The sequence below is a fragment of the Etheostoma spectabile genome, chromosome 12 (genome assembly GCF_008692095.1).
Source record: "Etheostoma spectabile isolate EspeVRDwgs_2016 chromosome 12, UIUC_Espe_1.0, whole genome shotgun sequence".
Lineage (NCBI taxonomy): Eukaryota > Metazoa > Chordata > Actinopteri > Perciformes > Percidae > Etheostoma > Etheostoma spectabile.
In genome coordinates this window covers 16,680,657-16,706,624 of record NC_045744.1, presented here as the reverse complement: position 1 = coordinate 16,706,624, position 25,968 = coordinate 16,680,657, and the positions used below count along the sequence as shown (strand labels likewise).

The 25,968-nt window shown below is 42.0% G+C and overlaps 1 protein-coding gene across 2 annotated transcripts; it reads right to left on the bottom strand.

The window, feature by feature from the left end:
• Positions 1-1,661: 1,661 nt before the first annotated feature.
• dnm3b (dynamin 3b) lies at positions 1,662-23,956 on the bottom strand. 2 transcript variants are annotated; one of them, XM_032530590.1, is made up of 21 exons: positions 23,633-23,956; positions 22,889-23,217; positions 20,031-20,104; positions 19,578-19,727; positions 18,059-18,262; positions 17,065-17,163; positions 15,616-15,776; positions 15,125-15,267; positions 14,805-14,940; positions 14,001-14,068; positions 13,205-13,343; positions 12,919-13,005; positions 12,257-12,327; positions 12,023-12,077; positions 10,176-10,289; positions 6,045-6,154; positions 5,154-5,268; positions 4,527-4,691; positions 4,094-4,326; positions 3,799-3,972; positions 1,662-3,413 (listed from the first exon to the last, which is right to left on the bottom strand). In XM_032530590.1, exons 2-21 carry the CDS (start codon positions 23,047-23,049, stop codon positions 3,371-3,373), a joined length of 2,502 nt encoding a protein of 833 aa, XP_032386481.1. In that variant the 5' UTR covers positions 23,050-23,217; positions 23,633-23,956; the 3' UTR covers positions 1,662-3,370. The 2 variants fall into 2 exon arrangements, with proteins under 2 accessions (XP_032386481.1, XP_032386479.1); XM_032530588.1 differs by having other exon boundaries at positions 19,578-19,730; positions 20,034-20,104.
• Between the last annotated feature and the right edge of the window lie 2,012 nt (positions 23,957-25,968).

Here is a 25,968-nt window from a genome sequence, read left to right as displayed (position 1 = left end):
GTCCAATGAAGAGGCAGAGAGGTTATTGCGCAGTTCAAACTGTGTGCCGGGAGCGCTCGTTTCACCAGCTCCGGTTGCCCGAGTGGGTGGTGCTTTTCTTAATAAGGCTTTTAGGCTGAATTTCATTTCTCTATCTTACCCCTTCCCCTTGGTTTAAACTCGAAAAAGAGGTTAACGCCTGCCTTCAAATGTTATCATAATTGTGATAATTAGGACTCGTGATGACAAAATGGTCCCACAATAGATATATGACTGAAACACGTGTCACCGAGATATGGTGTTTAGTGGGTGGTTAACATAGACCAGTGGTTTTTAACCTGGGTTCGATCGAACCCCAGGGGTTCCGTGAGTCAGTCTCAGGGGTTCGGCGGAGGTCAAGACACACACCCGACTCATATGATTCGTAATGACACGCCCCGCTTGGCCATCATCAGAAGGGTTCGGTGAACGCGCATATGAAACTGGTGGGGGTCAGTACCTCCGACAAGGTTAAGAACCACTGACATAGACGAAAAGCCGTATCAACAGCAACAGCTGATGGGAAACATACTGACAAACATTATTTGAATTTTAGATTTTTTTTTTATAAAACACGCGTTTGAATCATAGACTGAATATAACACATTTAAATACGAAAACATTCTGTACTGTACAGCCATGACTAGTAAGAGAGGAGGTTGATGGGTAACTGGGATAATGTTGTAAAGCGACCCGCATTGTGCACATCAAAGCTTGTTTTGCAAAAGTAGTATCATGCAACAACTGTTTCAATAGAAGAAGTGACCTGTGGTAATTCGGCCGTAGGGGTTCACGTTCCACTTTTTTTAAGAACAAAAATTATGCGAGAGTAGGCCTACTTCCGAAGGCTTGTCATAGACTGTTATATTTACAGTCCATGAGACAGATGCATGTTTATTTTTAGGTCACCAGAGGGAGCCATCTACGCAATAGTCAAAAAGGGGATTAAACGACCTTGGTGTTATGGCTTACGGGAGGAAATATCACAAGAGTCACTATATGGCTAGACTACTATGAAAAGGGCACCTCCTACATGCACTTCAGCTACTGTAACCCCAGGGCAGTCCCAATAGGACATTAACATGCTACCTAGTAAATTATTTATTGTAGCTTACCTGTTTTTCCCTCTGATCGAGCTCTCAAACTCCATTGAAATCAAAACACTCGGTGCAAACAATGTGTGCTAAATGACTGAAAAAACTGTACATAGGCTTCTACTGCCATCACATGACTGGTGGCAGTGAAACGTGCTTGGACTCTGCAGTAAATCCCATTAGGGTTTTTTGTCTTCTATAGAATGCATTATACATAGTATTATATACACACACACATTACTACCAAATCCTACCAAATGAAATTACTTACTACAACTTGGTCTTGAAGAAGTAATTTGGTATAAGTTTATTTTCTTACCTATAATTACTCTAGTTTTGCTGTAATATTCATACAATAGGCCGTCACAGAATTTACTGTAAAATTACTATATTTACTTACCGAGAATACATTGTTTCGGTATATATCAATAAGTAAGCAAGCAAGCTGTAGCATACTATTCATAAACAACATATTATTAGGTAAATAGGCTTCTATATACTAAAACCCAGTGTGCTTCAGCAATAAAGAGTCAAAGTGAGACAAAGTGAGACATTATGAGGAAGAAGTTTATTGAGGAGAGATACAGAGACACAGAAAATAACAACTGATGCAATTCCCCAGTTTATCATTTCGGCCTTTTCCTAAACAATGCCATCTCACTACAAATGGAACTATTTTGTTGTTGGTCTTCAGCAGATTTTTTTTTTTTTCAACTTTCCAATTTTCTTCTTACATTTAGCTTTGGCAACACAGAATTGTAATTCATGCCAGTAAGGCAGTCTAAATTAGAGAGAAGAGAGCATTTAGTGAATAGAGACACAGATAACGATTAAAGCGCTAGGATCCGTGATGGTCTTAATAGTCCACAAGTACAGTATCTCCTTATCATTACCTATATACATCAGAACACAGTTTAGGCCCACATACACAATAACAAACTGACAGAGAAGCACTTGAACATTGACAATACCACCTTAAGCTCTGATGGAGATGCTGACTGACTGGCTTTGATGGTAGTGAGAAAAGAGAAAATAAGAGAGGCTTGAAGAGTTGAGAAAGAGCGCTAGTTTGTGATGGGCATGGAGTTGCATGTTTCAAACCTGAGAAAAAGGCTAAATGGAAACATGTAAATGCAGGTTCTTTGTTCGTTCAAGAAGGAACTTGTGTTTTGACACATTTTTTGTCGTTGTCCTTTTCACAGGTCAGCATCTGAATCTGAGCTTAAGGCTGCAAGGGTCACAACTTGACCATCGATACAGCACAGGTAGACACCTATGACGAGGTTAAATGCATTATTGAGGCTGTTTCCATATGGAGAATACTGAAGGTGCTCCTCAGCCTTGCTATGTGTGTATGGCTGCTACTACAACACAGGAACAACTCACAAAAGTCCAACATTAAATCTACCCCCGAGGGTTTGTATGATTCATCATTGATAGCTTTGACATGAAAACAAATACAACTTAAACGGCAACAAACGTGCAGATGGACAGCACATGCACACGTATCCTCCTCACACACTTGTATACATGTACACTGAATTACTTTCCACACACACACAACACACACACACACACACACACACACACACCACACACACCACCACACACCACACACCACACACCACACACACACACACCACACACACACACACACACACACACACACACACACACACTTAGATACAACTTCTGTTCCTAGGAGAACATTCAGCTGATAATAAACACTTGAGGGGCATTAAACAATAAATTAACACAATACTAAATCAAACCCAGCCTACATATAGGCAAATTAGTCCCTCCCTTATGTATACATACACACAAAACACACACACTCTACATCCACACACTCCCATGCAATAAAAGCAGCTTATGTGCCATGCTGCATTTTGGAATGAGTAGGGCAGTATAACTGCTAAGCATATTTTCATGTAGAAGCAGCAAGTGGGGGTAGTGGCTGACTTGATGAGGGGTTTGTGAGAGGGAGGTTCCAGGGACTGATACTGGGTAGTGGATCTGCTAAGCAAACTTGGACCACAGGCGAGCAACAACCGCACATACACATACACCACAAGACAAGTACCATACTGTACATAGATATATGGGCATCGTCACCTGGCAGGAAATTGAGGGTTGAGGGGTCAAAGACTTCAGTCTCTGCACTAAGGAGATACCAGGATGGCAGAGCCATGGCTAATAGAGGAGGGATAGAGTGAATGAGGGAGGAAGATAAGTGTATGAGAAGCCCATTTAGATGTTTATGGTGGAGCTTGTCTTGTAGGAGATGGCGGGGGCCGCCGACTTCAGTAGAGAATGATGCAAGAAATAATGTGTAATGAAAAGTGTAAGAGGAAAGGACAGACAAGATTTTCCAAAAAAGAATGAGAAAGGAACAATGAGAAGAGAATAGTAAATAAAAAGAGACAAAAAAAGAGACAAGATTAGTATTCAGTCTTCACATAAATTAAACAGACGCTATGTTTTAAAACTTAAATGTCTCACACACAGTCAAAATTATTGATGTAAAGATTGTTAAAAACAAAAACGAGTAGTTAAATGAGAATATCAATACCACTTTAAAATTGCAGTAATGGGGGTCTTAGTCATCCCTACCCTCATAAAGACACCTGAAGAGCATTTTGTGCATCTCCCCGACAAAACAAGTTCAAGTGAAGGTTGCATTTACCTGGGGATGCTAGGAGGGGCCCTGTTAGGGCGGCTGGGAGCCTGAGGGCTGTCAGCAATGTTATTGAAGGGCCCCAGGGGTCCTGGGCGGTTTGGTGGTGGCGGAGCCCCTCGGGGAGCCGGGCGCTGGCCTGAAGACATCCTCCTTGGGGCAGTGGGGCTGGATGGAGGAGACCTGAGGAAAAGGATACAGTCCCAAACAATGTTTAGGAAAGAAAGAGCCCAGCTAACAAAAGTTTTATTCAAAAATGTTACAGAATGCGTGTATAGGATTAGTTCAATTCTTGTAACTTTACCTGCGACTACCAGGTCCTCCGACCCAAGAGTTGTCAACAGGCGGAGGCATGGGGACAGTGATGGTGGAGGTGGAGATATCACCGATGATGGCCAGGGCCTCTGTCAGGGCCTGGTGGGTCCGCAGCACCTCATCCCTCCTCTGGGCCTGCTCCTGGGACTCGTCCATCAGGGCATTCTGGTCACCTGCAGAGTACAGCTGGGCCAACAGCTCTGCATTGATGAAGTCTTTCACCTAGCAGCAGAAAGAGGTGGGGCAGGATGATGACTCAAAATTATGAAAATGAAGATAAAAAGTACAGGCTTTCTGATGGTTATCATCTAACACTATTAGCATCATTAATAGCATTGGTACATTTACTTTAATACAGTAACAGCAAAGGAAAGCTGTCTTTACAACACATATAAATGAACATCTGAGTAATCCTTTCTTACATTGTTGATCATGAGATGCATTATGGTCTTGGGCATGAGGTCCCGGATGCACTTGTTGACAATAGCCATGTAGGAGTCCACCAGGTTACGAATGGTTTCCACTTTACGCTCCAGCTGAGGGTCCATGGAGAAGTTCTCTGTGGCGGTGGTGGTCTCACTCTCAACCTAAAGAGGGAGGAAGGAGAAGAGAGACAAATAAAAAAAAAAGGTTAAATGAGAAAAGAGGGGCCTACATTTACATGAGATACTGGGTGCTTTGAATGAATGTGACACACACACAGGATGCTTACAGTTTTTCAGATATAATACACGCATGCACTGTGAAATGTAAATGTTAGAAAACTTTGAAAATGTGTAATGTCCAGCATGGCCCTGCATATCTTTTCAAATTTGGAAGGTTTCAAATATTCTAAAGATTAGTAAAATAGAAGGTAGGAAATGAAATAATAATATTGTAAAAGTGGACAGGTGAATACAGTTAATATTAATACGTTAGGATCAGACATAAAAAGGGGAAACAAAGCTAAGAAAAGAAAGTTACAAATGTAACTACAGTGCTATGAATCCTGGACGACTGCCAGAGGCATTAAAAGATCAATTAAATGGAGAATGAATGTGTTTGCTAACCGCCACGACTTTCTCAGGATAGACCCCGGCACGTAGAAGAGACGATTTCCAGCTGTCCACATCATCCTGAGAGTCGCAGGCCAACTCCAGGGTGCGATTGTCCTTGTACACATTCCTAAAAACCATGCCACAGGAGAATATGCAGTCAACACCAAGTGGAGGACAGCCTTTAATTAAATAAAAATGACAATTTGATCTAACTAATGATTAGGGATTCAGTATTTAGGAACATGGAGACAGGGCTTCCCATTGTTAAAAAAAAAGTGTTCCACAAAAAGATATAAACTCTGACATCTGGAAGTATTGACAGTATTAGCTTATGTGCCTCCTTCCAAGTGGGATATTTTGTTGTTTAACCCTTTCTTGGGTTTCCAGCCAAAAGGGATGAAGAAACTGAAGTACCATAAAATGTTTTCCAGGACGTTCTGCACCAATCACTAAAAGTCCAGCCCTGATACTAAACATTATATACAGTTTTACAGATAGGTTTCAGTCCTGTCAGAGCTTTTCTATTATCCTCAACCTAGTTTGACAACATCAAGGCTTTAAAATGACTCTTTATTATAACCTCCAAGTAATAATTCACTGTAAAATGTCAGGTAAACAACTTCTTTGTGATTCTTGAACACACTACATTTAAATGACAACCTAAACTGAGCTGAAGATCTTTTACAAATAGGTGCAACTTGTCCAGCCTGCAACAATGCATTCAGTACATGCAGACATACATACTGTACTAAACACATAATCCAAAACATATTTCAGCAGCCGCACCAGCACACAGGCCTTGGACTCTCAAACTCCATCTACCGCATGGGATTGCTTTCAAGAGTTTTATTTACAGCTACATGAAAATAAAATAAATGATAATGTTACGATCTCACAGCTGACCTTGATTCTGTATTGAAAATACAGAATATGTGCTTGCTGGACATGAAACTCTTCTCCACATCGCGGACTTTCAGGTTGTCCAGAGGGAGCATGTACTTCTTCTCCTTCTCCTGTGAATGAGGAAAACAGAAGGTATGCATCATGAGCGCATTTTATGACCAATGCAATTTGCTCCGTTTGTTATTTTCATGAATTCTTGTGCAATGAAATTGGTGCAAATTGTGCAAGAATATGTCCATAAGAGTAAGGTGAAATCAGGTTTTTAAAGGGGGGGGGTAAGCGAAAAGAAAGGGGGTGACAGGAGGGAGGAGGAATGGGGGAGAAATGAGAGTGGAAGGTAGGAGGGGGGAGTGGGTGGAGAAGGGGGAAGCAGAAAGAAGGGAGAAGGAGAGCACATGTGGAAGTCATTAGAGTGTGGGTCAAGACACAGTCGTTCTTCACGGTGCGTTGTGGCGCGGAGAGCTGGAAGCTAAAGGCTGAGTAAACTGGTTAAGGCGAGGAAAACACAGGTACACTGGTATGTAACCACCGGAGGTCCAGGGCTCAAACACAATGTTCATCATCTGAGGTAGAAACTCGAGGATGGTTACGACACATTCCAAGAGGCCCTGTGATGTATGCTTCGGTTGGAGAAACTCCTTTATACACTCCATCCTAGCCTCCATCTTTCCTAACTCTCTCTGTCTTTTTTTTTTTATCCCTCCCCCTCTATATTTTCTCAATATTTTTTCTTTCCATTCCAGAGGGGCCCACTTCCTGCTTGATTTTTTTTTTTTTTTGGAGGGAGCGAGAGAGGGAGAGATTAAATGACAGCCTGGCGTTAAAACTCAACATCTGGTAGTGCTTAGCAGCACACAGAACCAGGGAAGGAGGGAGAAGTTAAAGAGACGGCGGGCGAAAGGAGGAGAGTCCAAGAAGAAGAAGAAGAAGAAGAAACACAAAAGTGGATTTGCAAAAGATTTGCAGAAGAAAGGCCAGATCTGTTCTGATGGTGCGGGAAGAGGTGGTAGATGGTCGCAGGTAAGAGTTAAAGAGGATGAGTGGGGAAGAAGAAAGAGAAGACAAGTAAACTCTGCAGACTCGGCTACGTTGTATTCCCCAAGGGGTCACTGCAGCCCTTATATGGTCACACGGGTCCCCTCCCTCTTCCTCTCTCTCCTTCTTTCTTACTCACTCACCCCCCCCCCCCCCCTTCCGTCTCTCTCTTTCCCTCTTTTTGTAATATCCCCTCCCTGAACGTGCAGCCAGTCTGTCCCAGTCGTCTGAACGAATATGCCACGTCAAGGCTGGATACTCTTCATGGCCGGCGTGACCAAAACGGACCGCGAGGGGACCCAGAGCTCAAACGTCTACCAAAAAAAATAAACACGCCAAGAGACGTGCACCAAAAGGCTGGGGAAGGCGGCATACACGGATGAGGCGAATTGCAGTTTTGAGGGGTTTTCGATAGACGGGATCCTTGCTGCCAAAATGGAGAGGGGCGAAGGGAGGGCAGAGATGAGAGAGCCGCCCGCAAGCATCAGGAATGGCAGAAAACAGCACACAAGGCCTGGCTCTTAACTCCGGCTCCGTCCACCCAGTGTTCAGACTACCTGTTCATTATCATACTGGTGTACAGTAGTCTGCACATTGGTTAGACTGGGCATGGACCGTCTTCTGTCAGTCTGTCTTTCTGTGTTGCTCTCTCTGTCTTTCTGTCTCTCTGTTGGTATTTCAAGTCTCCAAGATGTGTTTTTTTTGCATCTGTTCCTTCCTTCTCCCCTTTTGCTTTTTTTTAAATCTATTTTATAATCTGTGATTATGTGATCTAAATTAATCTGTATTTTGTCCTAAGTGCATTCTAACACTCACCACTTCCTTTTCACTTCTTTTTTTTGGAATAAACATACATTACCACTATAACACTAACTGCAGATTTGACAACATGCTGTGAAAATTAAGGGGTAAAAGAATCTTAATTGTGAGCTGGGATGCTAAAAAAAAATTAAAAAAAAGATTTAAAGCCCAAACTCACAAAATGGTCAAGCTCACAAAATTTTATAACATGAATGAGTAAGTGTGCAGGCTGCTGGCCTGGTGCTCTGATGAAGATGTGGTCCACTGAAGGGGTGGAGCGAAGGCGGCTGCAAAGCATCTAACGCAGGCCAAAGGAACGAGGGACAATCAATCAAGTGGAGTTTGAATATACAGTCAGACACCTCCAGTGAAGTTATTTCAGTGGGTGGCCAAAATTGAGTTTTAAGGCTTTGAGGATGCAAACTAGTGCTGTGGTGTCAAATAACTGCAATTGTCTGGTAGGATAAGTGCTCTGCAGATGGTGCATGAAATACATCAGCAACAGCCACAGTGTACATAAATATATGTACACACAGGATGTGTTACATTTGACTGCTCAGTTAAATGAGTGTTAGTCTATTGTAAGCTCTTCTGTTGTTGGTTTGTGGTATGGTAAGTCAAAGAGTGGACTGTGGAATGTTACCCATTATATAGGGACAAAACAGTCACTCAGTGTCATAGAGTGATAGCTGCTTATGAAGTTGAAGGTCAGAAATGGAGATATTGATATTTAATAGAGGGGTTCCTTTCTGCAAAACATTGGAGTCTGATGTTTGGATCAAAAACTTGATCGTGCATTTTGAACGTGATTTTCCTGCTAAGAATGGAAGCAGTTTCAAAGTAACTGCAAACCACACCAAGAGAGGGAGAAGGGTGTGTGTGTGTGTGTGTGTGTGTGTACATGCATGCATATGCAACTATAGAAAGTTCACAGGGTGTAAACAGAAATATACAAGGCAAAGCCAGCGGAGTCTATAATTTCCTACATTACCACACTAACGTAGCGAATGTGATGTCTGAGGGCTGAGTGTGCGTTCATATATTTTGGGTGTCTGAGTGAACATTTGGTTGGGATTGGGACTGTTCCAAATTTGCAGAGAAGAAGCAAATGCCTCCCAGTGGAAAGAGGTGGGGAAGGAAGAAAGACAGAAAAGAAGGGAAACTCAGAGACAAAGGGAAAGATGAATGGAAAGGAGAAGTGAATGACAAAAAACCATGGCCAAACTCTTCACATACGTAAGAGTGACTCTTCGAAAGTTGCTCCCAAACTGTATATTAAGTTGACCTACATTAAAGTGGACCCACATGTAAAAAACCTACTTTAAAATCCAGGCTGAAGCTATCTCTATCAATTTGTCTTTTTGCACAAATACAGACTCCACTCTGTGTATCTCTTGTGGAACTGCACCCCAGCAAGAGACTAAGCAAGGTCTGATAAACAAACAACCATGCAGCAACAACACCAACAACTGGCTGAAGGAGTTGCAGTGTGTCTGCCTATCTACACTTGCTGTGCAGAATATCCTCCAACCTGTACAGCAGGCACAGACAGGCAGGTAGACATCAGCCCGCCGAACAAGCCAGCAGCACGGATGAAATGCTGCATCCTGTTGATGCAGAGTGGTACAAATGGTGAGCTTTTCTCACAAAACAGTATGCTGTTGTTTGTCTTTTTGATGTGCAGTATTATCAATGATAATGAAAATTTGATTAATAAAATTCTGCTTTAAAAAACAAGTCATAACGAGTCATTTATTAACCATCTATGAAGTTAACTGCTGGTTTTATTCTGCACAACATCTGTATATTATCCATCAGTCTTAGTTGATTACATAAAGATCAATTCCACAAAAACTACCTTTCCCATTTTCAGGACTTTTCATACAAGTAATTTATTTTCCACCAGGACACAATCAGGCAAAACATAGAACTGGCACATATTTATATCGGACCCACCTTTAAAGCTGCAGTGGGTTAAATGCAAAGTAAAGCCAGTATTTGAAGTATAGTGAGACCTCTTCCTGCAGCTCTCCCTCTCTTCTCTTTGTCGCGCAGGCAATCCATGCGCAGAAAAGCCTATAGGAACGCTCTTGCTCTTTGAAATGACCTTGAGTTGACCAAAGTCTACCGTCACGGCTCGATTTTCTGACGCCAGAACACAGAGCCAAGAAGAGACTACTTGAATTACACTATGCTGAAAGATTATTATGGAATCTTGGCCCCATGACGCCACCAATAAAGTGTTTAGCACCCCATCCTGATCTTTTGTAAAACTGATTGCAACTTTAAACTGACCTCGTCATCCTTGAACCAGGAGAGGCTCTCGGCAGTCAGCACAAACCAGTACTCTTTGGCTCCCCCCTTCATGATGCTGATGTTGTTGATGGTCAGCCAGCCTTTGCGAATGACCTGATGGGAGAGTGAGGTCAGAAAGTCATTCAAGTAAAACACACACACAAAAAACAAGAAGACGACAGGAGCTCTTCATCCATAATTATTTAGATTTGGAAAAAAAACATACATCTACAATGTAAGACAGGTGAGTAAGAGGTGGAGAAGTAGTGCAAGAGAGTTGCAAAGAAAAACTCACGCACACGGTCTTATTTGTAAAAAATATAAAGTTTTAATAATAGGCAACGGTACTGGCTTGGAGATGGTCCAGTACTAAAACGTTGCCTAGGATTAAAACTTTATAGCTTTTGCAAGTAAGACAGTGTGCAGGAGTTGTTCTTGGCAGCGATTAAAAAAAAACAAATCATGGCGAAAGCTAGCCCAAAAGAATCTGTGCAGGTAATCAATGCATCGATTGCGATGAAATGTGTATGAAGACCCGGTTAGGTGTGTCATTGTGTCTTTGTGACTCACTCTGAGCCCAGCATGTGACTGTGTCTCAGTGCAGTCCCATTCAAGGAACTGTGTGCTTCACAAGCAGAGGCCAGTGTTAGCTTGTTAAGTGACCATTGTGTTAAGTGCTTCAAGCACACAATAAAGCATGTGTGTGTCAGCTGTGTTAGGGGTAATAACACGACAAGCCCCTCACAAACAGGCCTTGGGGCACAGTGACCCAAGGCCAAGTGATTATTAGGTAAGATTACTGTCAGTCTTGCACCGCCTAAGACTCACTAGGGAGGTTACCCAAATTATTACAAAGCCTTTCTGTCATAGGCAAAAATTACAGGGCTGTTTTGTGGCTGGATCCTTAGCAGGATACTAAAAGAAATCTCTTACACTTTTAGCCTTTGAGATGATATTTTGCCAAAACTGCCAAACCAGGGATAATTTAATGTCTAGTTGGCAACCCCCTGTAGTCTGCGGACACTGGTGGGTGGAGGGGGTGTTAGACAGTAAACGGTTAGAGAGAAAACTCTTACAATCAGGCCTGATGCGGGAGGAGAGGAGGCCTGCAACAGGAAGGAATGTGGGGGATTTAGAAACCTCGTGGCACTAAAAAAAAAAGCAACTTTTCTAGTGCAACTTGTTTTAAAGAAAATGGCTCTGCCCAACAGTAGCTTACTCAGCTAATTTGCCATTCTTGAACGGGAAAAATGATTATGCAGCAGCGCTGGAGAGCACCACACAATGGGCAGAAGTGTTACTGCAGGCACAAATGACATTGCAAACCATTACCCACAATGAGCAATACTCACCAACAGACACCCATAAGAGGGCAGCTGAGATTCTCACTAAGGGATGGGGATGAAATGCAAAGTGGCACCTTGATGACACAGGAAGGGTTCAAACAAAGGGAAATGTCTCAACAACAACACCGGTGATGATGGTGGCATAAAGTAATAGAACCCAGTGTAATTTTACTGAGATAAAAATCATAAAACCAAAGAAGCAAACAAACCACTGTACACAACTGATGTAATGTGCCATGCATGACTAAAATATAAAATAATAATAATAATATCTAAGAAAACATAAAAGATAGAATGTATTGTATGTAACATAAAATGTGTACAATGCAAAAGATTGACTAAAAAGAAAGAGTGTCTTGGATCAGATCTCTTTCATTTCAGCTTTGTTCTCTTTTATCCTCCCTGCAGTAGCCATCCTGCTGCTGTGTGGGTGTGCAGTACTCCCTTGACCTTGTGCTCCGCTGTTTAATGTGTGACATTCAAGACATGACAAATGTTCACCTGATTTCCTGCTGAACTCTGGCTCTTATTAGTCTGACTGCTCCTCTGCTGCGCGCTGCGGTGGAGAAACAACAAAGCAGAGGATGGCGGGAGAGACAGGATGACGGGGTGGGAAAGGTGTGTGTAGAGGAGGGAGAAGGAGAAAAAACACAGGACGGGGGTATAAGGAGATCTCCTAAACATTTGTTTTCCTAAATATTTAATCATGGCGGCGCTAACAGATGTAGTCTTTACTTAGCAAAGCCAATGAAGTCTTCGTGGTTAGTGTTGATGTAAGAGAGCTGGATGTCTATCAACAGCAGAACCTGTAAAAACACAAAACATTTACCATGAAGTGAGAAATTCAATAGTTTTTATGGCTGGGTACCGAATTTTGATACTTTTTAGACACTGAACGAATTGCCTCCTTAGTATCAAGTTTAAAAAAATGCCTTGTCATTCAATATTGATGATTTTTAATACCTAAGGAAGCAAATCTCATCAGCGTCAGTGAGCCAATGAGCATGCAGCATGCTTCTACCAAGATCTAATCATTCTGGTGATTGGCTGTCTACACGTCGTAGAGGTATGCAGGAAAAATATTACATTACGCTCATTTATACGGTAAATATGTAGCACTAGCTGTTTCCCTCTGTTTCCAGTCTTTGCGCTAAGCTAAGCTAATTAGCTGCAGGTTGTAGCTTCATATTTACTTTAAATGTATTATATGCCATTCAATATGTGTATTAATATGAAATCTATTTGATCAATTGGTACCTTGTTTGTAATTCCACAACATTACAATGACAGATATAGTTTTAAAAAACTGGCTACTAGCATAATGTGCGCATACATGTCGCAGACCTTCCCTCATAAACAGATGTGTATGGCCATAATTGCAAGCTAATGAGTGTTACCTGGTCTTTGGCCCGACTCTCTCTGTCTCGGATATGACTAGTCACAATTCTCTCAGTTTCCTCGCGCAGCATGGGGAAGCAATCCAGCTGAAAACACATCACACGGCTTATCACTCACTTCAATAATGAGGAATGTAGAATAATGTATACTAAAAACCACACTCAAAAACAAACTGAAAACATGAGAATGCTTTTTTTTCTTCACCCATGCTTTATCAAATAGCCTTCCTTTTTTCCTCCCTGCTTCCCCTCAAACTTCCAAACCCCGATGAACCACACGAGTTACCTTGCTGGAGCACTGGCGCACGGTGTTAATCAGTTCCTGGATGACCATGTCCACACACTTGACGCAGGGCCCCTTCAGCTTTATGACCTGCTTCTTCACGATGGCCTCAAACGCCATGTCTGGGGTGAAAAGTCCCGTCCTGAAACCCACCAAGAGGAAGGGAACAAAGGTTACAATTGTGAAGGAAATTGTTTTCCCTTTATGGTGACATCTGCTTAAGCAAAATTTGTTTTGATCTGTATTTTAGTTCATTATGCAGTCTGTGGTTGCAGTAATAAAGGGGTCTGTGCAAAAAGCATGTATTGATGTCATGGTGGATACTGGACCTGCTATTGTTTGTTGATGAATTCATGCTAATGTGTTGTTGTTTTTTTAAATGTCAAATTTCTCGCATGGGTGGCAATTCTTTTGGTTGTGGTAGCTAACCACTGCTGAACCAATATAGAAACACAGAGAGAGGCTGGGCTGAACATAAGAAAAGAAAGAAAGAAAGACAACATGCTCCTCCCTTGTGTATAAATTCCCATCCAAACCATGTATTTTAACCAAATTCTGTATTTTATTTTCTGTTACATCTTGTTATGATGTTTGCCACATCAACATCATTATATTTGACTGTCTAGGTTGGAAATGAATGTATTTATAGCTTTGTAATACTAACGAGCAGAAAGACAAGTGTAATTGGATCACTAGTTGGTATATTTCAAATATTTGGAAGAATTGGGGTAAGTCTTTGGGGTAAAAATGATGTGGCGGTAGTGCAAAAGCGTTTATAGTTTGCTGTACACATTCTTACCTGATACCGTGGATGTTCTTGATGGCATAACTGATCTCGCGACGCATCTCCTTCTCATCACACTCCATCTGAGGGGAGAGGGGAGAGAGGGAGAGTGGAAACACTGAATACAGAGAACAAAAGTAAAACTGCAAAATATGAGCTACATCTTGACAAGAGAAAGCATGAGAGAGATGGGAGAGAGAAAGAGAGATTGAAGCTGAATTTGTACTGATTTTGAACATGTAATATAGTGAAGCTGTTTAGGGATCATTCAATAGAAAATAGAAGAGAGAAAATATAAGAGATGGGTTGAGTTGGGAGGAAACAGGACAAAGAACAAAGAAAAGGAGAGGAGAAAATAGACTGCAAATAGTGTAATTTAGTTTTATATTCAACCTTAAAGACTGAGCATGAGAAGAAAAAAAGTCTACTGGGGGTGTCATTATTTCAACTTGTTCCCTGTGCATTTTCCTTTGTTTTGCGATTTCTTGTTCAAGAAATGAGCGTCACTATCTTTGGGTAAGACAAAAAAAGGCAGATGAGTCAGTGCCGTAGCTATAATTGAGGACATAGAACTCTATTTTTCAGAGAATTAAAGAGTTTTAGCTACCTGTAGGGCGTTTACATTCCACAGTTAAAAAAAATGAGTGGGATTCCAGTAGAGATTCAATACATTTATCTTTGACTACTTTAAGCCAACAGATCTTCAAATTGAAAAAAAGAAGCCATTCGTACTTGAAACAGGTTTGATAATTGCACCTGAGCCAGACTATTTCACTTGTTTTCTGCAGTGCCATCTTCTTCTATGTACAACATTGTCACCTTAACCAGCTCAAAGGGGAAACGCTCGTGGAAGATGCGGTTGATTTTCGCTCCACCAGACAGCTCAACTGTGTCAACCTGATCCCCTGAGCCCTCAATCCTTTTCTCAAAGTCCACAGAGAACTGCTGCACCATCCTAAAAAAACAACAAATATGATAAATAAAAGACCAGCAATGACTTAGTATGTAAAATACGAGCTGATAAGCAATGGGGGGCCATGGGAGAAAGTAATTATCTCTTCAGAGGTCAGATATTGTGCAGGATACTTCGTTTTTTTGAACTAAATGTAAATGCTCTTGTGAAAAAATGGGGCACTGACTGCAACAGCTGCTTGGTTTTGCGGGACGGGTCATCGGGTCGGTATCCCCGGTATTCCTCGGCCTCCTTGTCCAGAGCTAACAGCTGGGACTGCAGCTTGCTGCGGAAAGCTGGCAGGGTGTCCCGGATGTGGTTGGTCAATTGCTGTGGAGACACCAAGCCAGAAAAATTACACAAACTATAATCACATAGGAGCATCAATGAGTAAATTATGTTCTTGGCATTTTGATTTACCAATCAAGACTGTATATTTCACTGTAACCATACAGTAGATAATGTAACAAAAGCAGATAGCATGTGCGATGCCTGCCTGAGTGAAATCATGAATTATTAGAAGCTGAACTAGAAACAGTGAGTGCATTTTCCACCTACTGACAGTCTTCCATCACCCACACTAATGTGCAGTACAATGGAAGCGGAGGAAAAACAATGTTGCTCTCTTATTAATTATGAAAAGTGCACTGTGGGCACCAGGAGTAAATCTATGATCACCTCGTTGAGCACTCTTTGCAGTCGTGGGGTGCCCATTTTTTCAGCCATGTGCCTGTATGATGCGTGGGACAAGAAGAACTTCCTTTCCGCATCCAGAGCTGCTTTGATATCTTTCCTCCCATCGATGTCCTTCTGACTGCGGTTCACCACTCCAATATAACCTGGGAATGGATAAATGGCACAAATTGAGAAAAATAATAAGAATGATAATCCCAGGAGACAAAGGCAGAGACAGAATGATTGTGATAATCAGAAAAAAAACAAGCACTGGAAGTGAAAGAAGGTGGAACAAGGACAGCGTTATAAGACACTGAGATTACAAGTCAATGTCAATTTTATTTCTATAGCACATTTCAAAACAACAACACTTGACCACAGTGCTGAACAGGGTCGATGTCAAATACATAAATAAAAAGTATAAAAATTACTACAACCAAAGTGAATTACAGGGAGACAAACAACACTTTAAAACATCAGAATCCAGGTTAACGAGGGTTAAAAGCTACAGCAAACAGGTGCTTCTTAAGCAGCAATTTAAATGTTTGTAAGGTCTGTGCAGCTTTAACATGCATGGGGAGGTTGTTCCGTAGGGTGGGGGCGCCCACTGCAAAGGCTCTATCACCCTTAATATTTTAGTTTTGACCTAGGGACATCCAAGAGCAGCTGATTTGTTGACCTCAGCGTTCTGACTGGAGAATGATGGCATAAGAGATCAGCCAGATAAGATGTTGCAAAACCATTTAAGGCCTTAAAAACAAGCAATAAAATCTTAAAATCTATCCTATAACGGACAGGTAGCCAGTGGAGGGGGGCCAAGACTGGCGTTATGTGTTCACTTTTTTTTGTTTTAGTTAAAAGCCGAGCAGCTGCATTTTGGACTAACTGGAGCCGATTTATGTTGTAAACCCATATATAAAGAATTATAATAATCCAGCCGAGCAGTGATATAAGCATGGATGACTTTTTCAAGGTCTTTGGATGGAAGATAGGCCTTTATTTTAGCTAGAATTCTTAACTGGAAAAAAATGGTCTTGACAACTACACTGATTTGTTTACTAAACGTAAATGAGCTGTCAAAAATAACACCAAGATTACAGTAAGAACACAGAGAGTAATTTTGAAAGTGAAACAGTTGATACACAGACAAGAGGAACTGGCGCACAACACACACACGACACACGACACACGACACACGACACACGACACACGACACACGACACACGACACACCACACACACACACAACACACACACACACACACACACACAAACCACACACACACACACACACACACACCACACACACACACACACACCACACACACACCACACACCACACACCACCACCACACACACACACCAACACACACAACACACCACACACAACACACACACACACACACACACACACACACACACACACACACACACAACACACACACACACACACCTCTTCGCAGCGGCAGCAACTTGTTCTCCAGTATGTCTCGAGCATCTGTGCCCTCGTCCATCAAATCCAGTTTTGTGATTACTCCAATAGTCCTCAAACCTAGAAAAGGAGTCAAAAAGAGAATAAAAGGATATAATAGACATCTAGAAATTCTTTTTGGAAGGTTAAAGGCACCATTTTTTGTAATTGATTAAGCATGTGGTTCACTCTCCTCAGTATAAAAGCAACACTTACTGGTACAGGTTTCTTACTGTAAATGTAATCTGTTATAAAAAAAAAAATAGCACTTTCAAGATGTCACACTTACCCAGTTCCTAATGCAGCTTTGTATCATTTCCTTCCTTTCTTTATTAATTCTTTCTCCCCTATTTCATTTTTCTTCTTTACTCATATTTCATTTCGCCACAATATCCTTTGGAGGCATCTTTGGCTGCTAGCATCCCATCTCCCGATTCTTCCACCTCACTCTCCTTGTCCAATATTATTCATCCCTCCCACAAGGTTATGTTTTTTCAAGTCCTCCTCTTCCTTGCCAATTCATCCTCCTCTCTTGTCTGAAGGACAAACTCTTTGGGCAATACATTCAGTTGAGTCCTTTGTTATCCTTGCTCATTTTCCCACTTCCACTGTCTCTTTTTCCTTCACCTCAAATTGTCTGTGTTTCTTTACATTTCTTCATGATTTTCTTTTTCCTCTCTCCTTACTTCTCCTCATTTATATTTTAATGCCCTACTTCTTCTCCACGTTCGCTTTCTCTCAGCCCCTCGCTTCTAATAATATTGTGACACTTGATCGATTCCTGAGGGGAAATTCTGTTTCCACATTCAGAGAGATCAAAAGACAAGGTCAGACACTAACAGAGATTCAACAACTTTTAGGTCAGTCTCACAAACCACAAGGCCACCTTTTACGTGCTTAGTGTACTTCCATTCCACTTTCTACATCTCCCCTTCACTCCTAATATTCTTTCCATGCCATCATGCCCTCGCCTTACCCTGTGGATCGACATCCTTCGCCAGTTTGAGAGCGTCAGAGTTGGCCAGGTCAGTGTTAGCCGGAGTGACGGCCAAGATCAAGCAGCTCTCTTTGGTGATGAACTGCAGGATCATGTCCCTGATCTGCTGCTCGATGTCCACAGGCTGGTCTCCAACCGGCACCTTGGTGATCCCCGGCAGATCGATGAGAGTCAGGTTCAGCACTGCACACACACACACACACACACACACACAGGAATGCATTTTAATAATAACTGGCAATACCTGTGTGACATTTCTGTGGCATTATTGGTCGTCAAAGGTGGACCTTCATTATTTCCTTTATGTTTTAATTAGCTGGGACAGGCATTTATTGGCAACATGTTTAGTAGTTTGAGGTATTTCAAATCTTCCCAGTTTGAATAGTATTTCAATCAATTGTGAGGTCAGAAATGTTGACCACATTCCATATTATCCTCTTCTACTCTTCAATCTAAAGAGGTTGTATGTTAGCGAACATTTTCTGTCAGTTAGTTCTGTTAGGTTGCCGACGCCACAGTTAGCTACACCTGAGAGTTGGTTGGTGTAAATATGTAGTAACAACAAACCTCTACATTTGTCTGATGAAACTTGTTTAAATTTAGTGATGTGTGAATCTCCATTTGGTAGTCACTTAACTGTATCATATGTGGGCTATGTGTTTGTACTTGATAACAGCTGGTGCAACCCCATCTAGAAGCAAAACCGCTGGAAATTCTGTAAGAATCACTAGGGAAGTCACTTTAAATTGCACATACCGTGTGTATACCACATACACAATCTGGTGTGTGAGTGCTTCGTCAATAGAAACAATTCCCCCCTAACTTCAAACCTGAAGTTAATTTAAATAAAAAATGAAGATGAGAATGTTTTTCTTTTAGGCCTTGCTATTAATTGTCAAATAACCAGTACTCTGTATCTACACATTTAAAGATATAATTCCAACGTTCTTGGATGTTCACTGTGCATGCTATCAGTTTTTCAACCAGAAAATATAAACTAATAGTAAACTAATCATCTAAAATTCACTTCATTTAAAGGCTCTGGTTATAAAGGACAGCATCACAGTGCCAACAATTCAAGGACATCACACACAGCATCAATAGCATCTGTATAGCATGTATATAGTATCTGTATACAATCAGTGCAGCATCACTATAGCATCAGAATAGCCTTGCATAGGAATTTGCTATATTCAGACATATTACCATAGAGCCATTAAAGGACCTGTTACACAGTCTCTTTTATCTCCTCAATATTATAGAAATAAATTCATATGCTGTATAATTATTTTGCTTGAAAAACCACATTCTTTGTTTCTAGCCAGTTATTTATAATTTATATATTTATATATAATTTAAATCATGTTATGCCAGTTAATAATTGAAAGAGTGAGAGTATGATGACTCACATCTTGTCACCGTCTACCTTGACGCAAAAGTGTTATTGTGTGCTGTTACTTGACAGTGAAAGGAAGGAGGCTAAGTTATGGCTTCACACCGTGAGGGGAGTAAACCCGCAGGTTGATGGGGACTGGAGATATGCCTTTGTTGGCCCCTGTGACACGGTCCGTCTCTCCCTCAATCTCCTGGCGGACCTCATCGAAGTCTGTAAACTTCTTCCCTTTGCAATGGAGGAATTCAGCCCATTCTGAGGATGAAAAATGAAGAATATATAATGAGGATTAGTGTTGCGTGTGAGCTGCATGTGTTTGAGAGAAAAATTATGCCAGAGTGAGAGGGAAAAAAGCAAGAGAAAAAAAAACAGTACCATTTAAAAAGAAGAGAGGGAGATGCTGCATATTTGTGTGTGTGTGTGTGTGTGTGTGTGTGTGTGTGTGTGGGTGTGTGTGTGTGTGTGTGTGTGTGTGTGTGTGTGTGGTGTGTGTGTGTGTGTGGTGTGTGTGTGTGTGTGTGTGTGCATGTGTGGGGTGTTCAAATGTGTGTGCGCCCACTGCAGTGGCGCTGATAAGCTGCAGAACCAGGGGCCTGCGGGTGACAATACCAGATCCACGGGGCAGAAAGTCCCTGAGAAAAGACAGCGATCAAAACTTATTATCAAACCACAGCCAATGTAAACCATGTATCAAAGAGTGTAGGAATGGAAAATGGTGGCATAAGACTTATCTTCATCTCCAGGCTTTTTCCCTTAAAACTCTTGAAGGGCACATTTGTTATAATTATACCCTACGTAATGGCATGCCAGGTACTGTAGACCCTTCAATGTCACTAATCTGGTACATCAATTCAACATAGTCTGAGGGGAAGCAATTATTGTTGCTTTTTAGCTTCGGCTGCACCTAAAGTGCTCCAACAGTACCAAAAAAAAAAAAAAAAAAAAAAAAATCGGACCTGGTAAGCGACAGGTCAAAATGAAGAGCTGCATCGCTGACAAGGAGCTTTCTTCTTTAAAAACAATGACTACACCATTTCCTAAGGGATTCCACAATAAGTTGTTTTGTGCGTGTGTGAATGTGTGTCCACTACTGTGTGTGTGCATGCACGCATGAGCACGCTACACCTGACAACTATCACAGCCCCCTGCCATGCTAAAGGTCTATTCCAAGAAAACCTTACTAACACATACTGACCCTCAGAGCTCCCTCAATCAGTTAAAGAAAGACGAGCCCACTACTTGTCCATTCAGCGCTGTGCAGAGCCATTTCTGGACAGATGGACCATTACTCAGCATCACGACTCTAAATGAGGGCTGGAACAGGACAAAATCAATGCATCCATCTGGGACAGCACACATGTATGTTAACACTGCACACAGGAACTGTGTGGACACACTAAGACAAGCTTGTGAAAGACAAACTGAATAGTGGTCAAAATTTCAGCAGCATAGGCCGAGACATTCTGACTTTAAGTCCTTACTATGTGTCAAGCTCGGAAAAACACTGGAACCTACATTTTCCATAATGCAACTCAATTGCATCTTTCAGTAGACCTTCCCTGCTCTCATCTTTAAACATTAATACCCAACAGTTTGTAATGCATGTTTTCAGGGAAATATTTGGAGTCTAAAGCCTGACTCAAATAACCCGGATGACATCATCATAAATAACCCTGATCACATCATCAGCACCCTACAGAGCCACAAAAGGTGTAAGACATTATACATTTGGTTTCACAGGCTGAGCAGCACTCTCCATGGCATATAAACGGATTTTTATGTATGCAGTGCACAGCAAAATAAACGCTATAGTAAATCAATTTAGAGAGTTAATTCTTTGAAAATGTTTGATATTAACTAGTCCTCATTATCTCTTTAAAATGCAAGGCTATAAAACAGAACAGTGCTCCTTTAACATCTGCAGCAAACTGCTGTGGATGTTCTACCAGTCTGTGGTCACCAGTGTCCTCTTCTACACTGTGGTGTGCTGGGGGGGCAGCATATCAAAGAAGGACACCCACAGGCTGGATAAACTGATCAGGCGGGCCGTTCTGTGGTCGGCATGAAGCTGGACTCACTGGTGACGGTGGCAGAGAGGAGGACATTGGACAAACTGCTGGACATTACTGACAATGCCAGCCACCCCCTGCACACCGTCATCAGCACCCAGAGGAGCCGGTTCAGTGGAAGGCTGCTCCTTCCCAAGTGCCGGACCAACAGACTCAAGGACTCCTTTGTCCCTCATGCCATCAGACTCTACAACTCCTCACTAGGGGGGAGGAGGAAATAGGGCAGAGAGGACAATACATACATACATACATACATACATACATACATACATACATACATACATACATATACATACATGCACACCTGGACTTAAATTCACACCTGGTCACTTTATAATCATTTTTAACACTGGACTAAACACTGACACTTTAATAATAATTTATGGTCTTTTCTTTGCTTATTTGACAAATGTTCTTATAGTTGTTATAATTTTTATTGGTATTTTGTTGATTTTGTTGTCTTTATACTGTCTTTTTATCTATTTTTTATTTCTTTGTTCTTGCTAAAAACTGCTGCTGGAACTTTCAATTTCCTGCGGGAGTCATCCCAAAGGATCAATAAAGAGAAGTCTAAGTCTAAGCAGTCTAAGTCTATATTACTGAGCAGACAAAAGCACATAATATAGCAGTTGTGAGACAGCGATGCTGTATGCCTCGGTTTCTGATATTTTTCTTCTTTTTTTTTTAACTGAAATGAACACTGGAATTGGTGTTACCAACATAATCCCACTCCTGGTTGGAAAATGATTTTGATCCGTATTTTGAAAAATAAAAAAATGAGTCTGCTCATAATTTTGTTGTTGTGAGTGACTAAAACCCGGGGCGAGATGATGAATATGCATGTGTGTTTTCAGTCTAAGGTTTTCAGCAGTGGGAGCCGACATGTACAGTCGGATGGTGTTTTAAAATGGTCACATGCAGCGATCTGCAATCTGCATATTATAGAGCACAGAACATGACGTCATTTTTATGGGGTCAACGGCATATTAATGCCTGACAAAGGATGCTTGGGAACTGTAAAGAGATGGATATTTCTAGCACTGTGAAGGAGCTTGACTGCAGCTGGTTCTGATTGGGCTGAAATCTCCAAGGTGCTGCAGTAACCCAAATAGCCTACCTCTTTTCCTCCTCTGTCAATAGCCCAAGACAGTGGTGTGTGTAAAATATGTATACTGCACATAACATAATTGAAGGTCCCTGCTTCACACAATAGTGCAACAGCACCGACTTTAAGCTGGGGAGAGATAGTTTGAAAGCTGCACAGAGAGATAGGCCCCATAGGCCTCTTATGTCATCCTCAAGGTTAACTGGAGAAGGGATTATCCTATTTCTGGTGGTCAATTTTACCTGCCTACAAAGTTCTCCAGCACTGAGCTCTTTCCTGCACTCTGGCCACCGACCACTGCGATCTGCGGCAGGTCCAGGTTGCAAGCCTGACCGATGGAGCTGAAGGCATCCTGCAGCTTGTTGACCAGCGGGATCAGCTCCTCCATGCCACGGTTTCCCATGGTGCCTTTAGACGGGTGGAATCGGAATCAGCGAATGGAAATGAAGAGAGAGGAAGGGGGGGGGGGGCTATGACGCTGCTATATTAGTCCAGGATACCGCGGTGCTTGTTGATGTAGTGAAGTCATCTAGCCGCGCATTGCCCCCGAGCCAAGCGAGGGTCGGACTGACTGTGGAAGCGGAGGAAAGAGAGAAAGAGAGGGGGGGGAGGAACAGGGACAGAGAGAGGTGCAGAAAAGAGAGATATGAACAGACAGGGACAGACAATTGCGCAGTTGCTTACCACCATAACCTCTCTCCCTCTCTTTTGCACATAACCAAAGACATACACACATACAAACACAGAGCCAACAGCACGAAGCCTATACTTTCAAGGGCATTTGGTGAGTGGAGCTCTATAGGCTCCATATAGTCTCGTTGAACAAACCCGTGGGCTCGAGGTTCCACCAATCATGCACGAATGTCACTTATTAAGGGCAAAACAAAGCATCGCTCGCTACATGCAGATAACGTTGACAAACGTAAAAAAAATGGTGTCCACTAAAGATATATTACAGCAACAATCCCATATTATTGTGGGCCTACCCCGCCTCAGGATTCCCTCAGTGATATCAGTGTCCGATGGAGCAGGTCGCTGTCCAGTGCTGAAACGACGCGCAGACCAGGCGGAGAAGATGAGTGACAAGACCCTGGACGATTACACAAGCACCACCTGCTATGGCGGTGCATCAGCTTGATCTCTAATTCTTGTGCATTAATTGTGTTCGCCCGTGGGCTTCGTTCCACTCGGCTGCATGTTAGAGCGGTCTCATCCTAAACACAAATTCGCCTTTGACAGATTAATCATTTTTTCCCCCTCTCCTCCGTTCCGCGGTGTAGCCTAATTGCGAAGCTGCGCCTCGCTCTTGCAGCATATCGACGTACGGAGGACCAATGAAAACCGCGAGATTTGAGACGGTCATCGAAACGCGGCGCCCCATTGGCTGGACAGGTACAGTTTAGGCTTACCTGAGCCCGCCCCCTGTTTACATCCGTGCCATTTCTGCCGTTGTGAGTCATGCGGCACGGCTGCGCATCGCTGAAACAGAAGAGGTGGATGCGCTCCTCCAGATCCCTGCAGTAGGAGCAGAAACCAGCTGTCGTAAATGCCACACACTACCATTTCATACATGACATAGACCATGGTAGTCATTTTATGTCGCCTTGCTTTGCGCATGTTAAGAACATTGCGGTGATAAGGTGCATGCTTTATGATTTACACATTATCGGCCTACGTTTGAAAACATAAGCCTTAGGTTTGCTTTAACTGGACAAAAAAAAAAGTGTGATGCCAGATTGTCACTGCAGGCCGAGGCTGGTGGAGGCGGTCATGCGGAAAGGACGCTGCCATTCCGCCTTAGCCTCTCGGAGTACAACCTCGGTGTCGGATAACAAGTGTCTCTCCTCCACTAGGACGTGAACATTATCATTAGATGATCTACGAGAAGGGATCTAATTAGCTCCTCTGCAAAGGGTTTGAAAAGCGGTCTGATATTCATCGAGGACATAACATGGAACGCTCTGTTCGTCCCCCCTTACCCTCACCCTCAGTCTGCCTGTGACCGTCAAATCTAATCGATTTAGTTTGGCCTTTTCATTATGGTCAGGCCTCTTGAGATGGGTCTAGTCTGCACATCATGTTGTAGTGAGCTGGAGTAACACTAGGTGGCAGTAACGACCTTACCACCGCAGATCTGGATTTGGTAAGGGTTAGGTGGGCCCCGTTGATACCTGCTATTACATAAGGAAAAAAATATCTTTTCACCTGATGGGTAATAGGTAGTCTAAATAGGCATGTCAGACGGAAACATACTTTTAAGTTCAATAAACCCTCAAAAAATTGCAGTAGATCTATCATGTAAATTCTGCTAAGTGTCTGGTGGTCTTCATGTGCAGAGTTAAAAATTAAAAAAAAAAAGTAGCCAAATCTGTTAACTGTCTGTCTGGACCAGTCAACTCCTGTGACTTTATATTACAGAGCGAGGATGTGAGAGCAGAGGTATCCGGTAACATCAACATAAATCCCACACCTCTCTCTGAACCATCTATTGCATCTGCTGCCAACGATCCTGTTTCCTGAGGTATCTGGTTTAACAGGAAAGTGGGTCCCCAGGTCGGTATTTAAGGCTGAAACATATAGGTGGGCCTGTTTTTTTAGACCGGGACCGGGCCGTCAATTTAACAGTGACCTGTCCAGTAACAGCAGGGACACCGTTGAGATTGAAATCCTGGCTGATTCAGAACTGGACAGGGTCCCCAGGTCATTCCAGGAATTATACTTATTAGTTGTGTCAGAACTGTTAATGAGATATTTTCAGGGGGCCAACTATTCCAGGGACGTCCCTGCCAGTTGAAGTATCTGAATTTCAAGCAGTTATATTTAATTAAAAAGATTAATCTTTCTCAGAGGATCACTCTTGTGGATATAAGTACAGATATAGCATAGAATTGTAGAATGGCATGCCATTCTATGTTATATATTATACACAATGTCATATATGTATATAGAAGACAATGCACTACATGTAGTACATTATATGCTAATGCTACACATGGTAAAGTAAAATCTATGTGAACCAATTCATCATATTTTATCATCATTTACTATGTAATATTTCTCTCTCTGAAACGAGGGTGAGTATATATAAAGTAGTATGAAACAGAAATACTTAAGAAAAGGGTAAGTAACTCATGAAAGGACTTAAGTACAGTATTGGAGTACACGTGTTTAGGTACTTTCCACCACTATGCACACCACTAAACTACTGTACTGGACTGTACCAGAATAACACATGTATAACAGTTTGTGTTTCATATCTCATTTAATTGGTTTTCATTGGCTTGTAAAATATTATCGCAGTTTTTTTTAACTGATGCATATG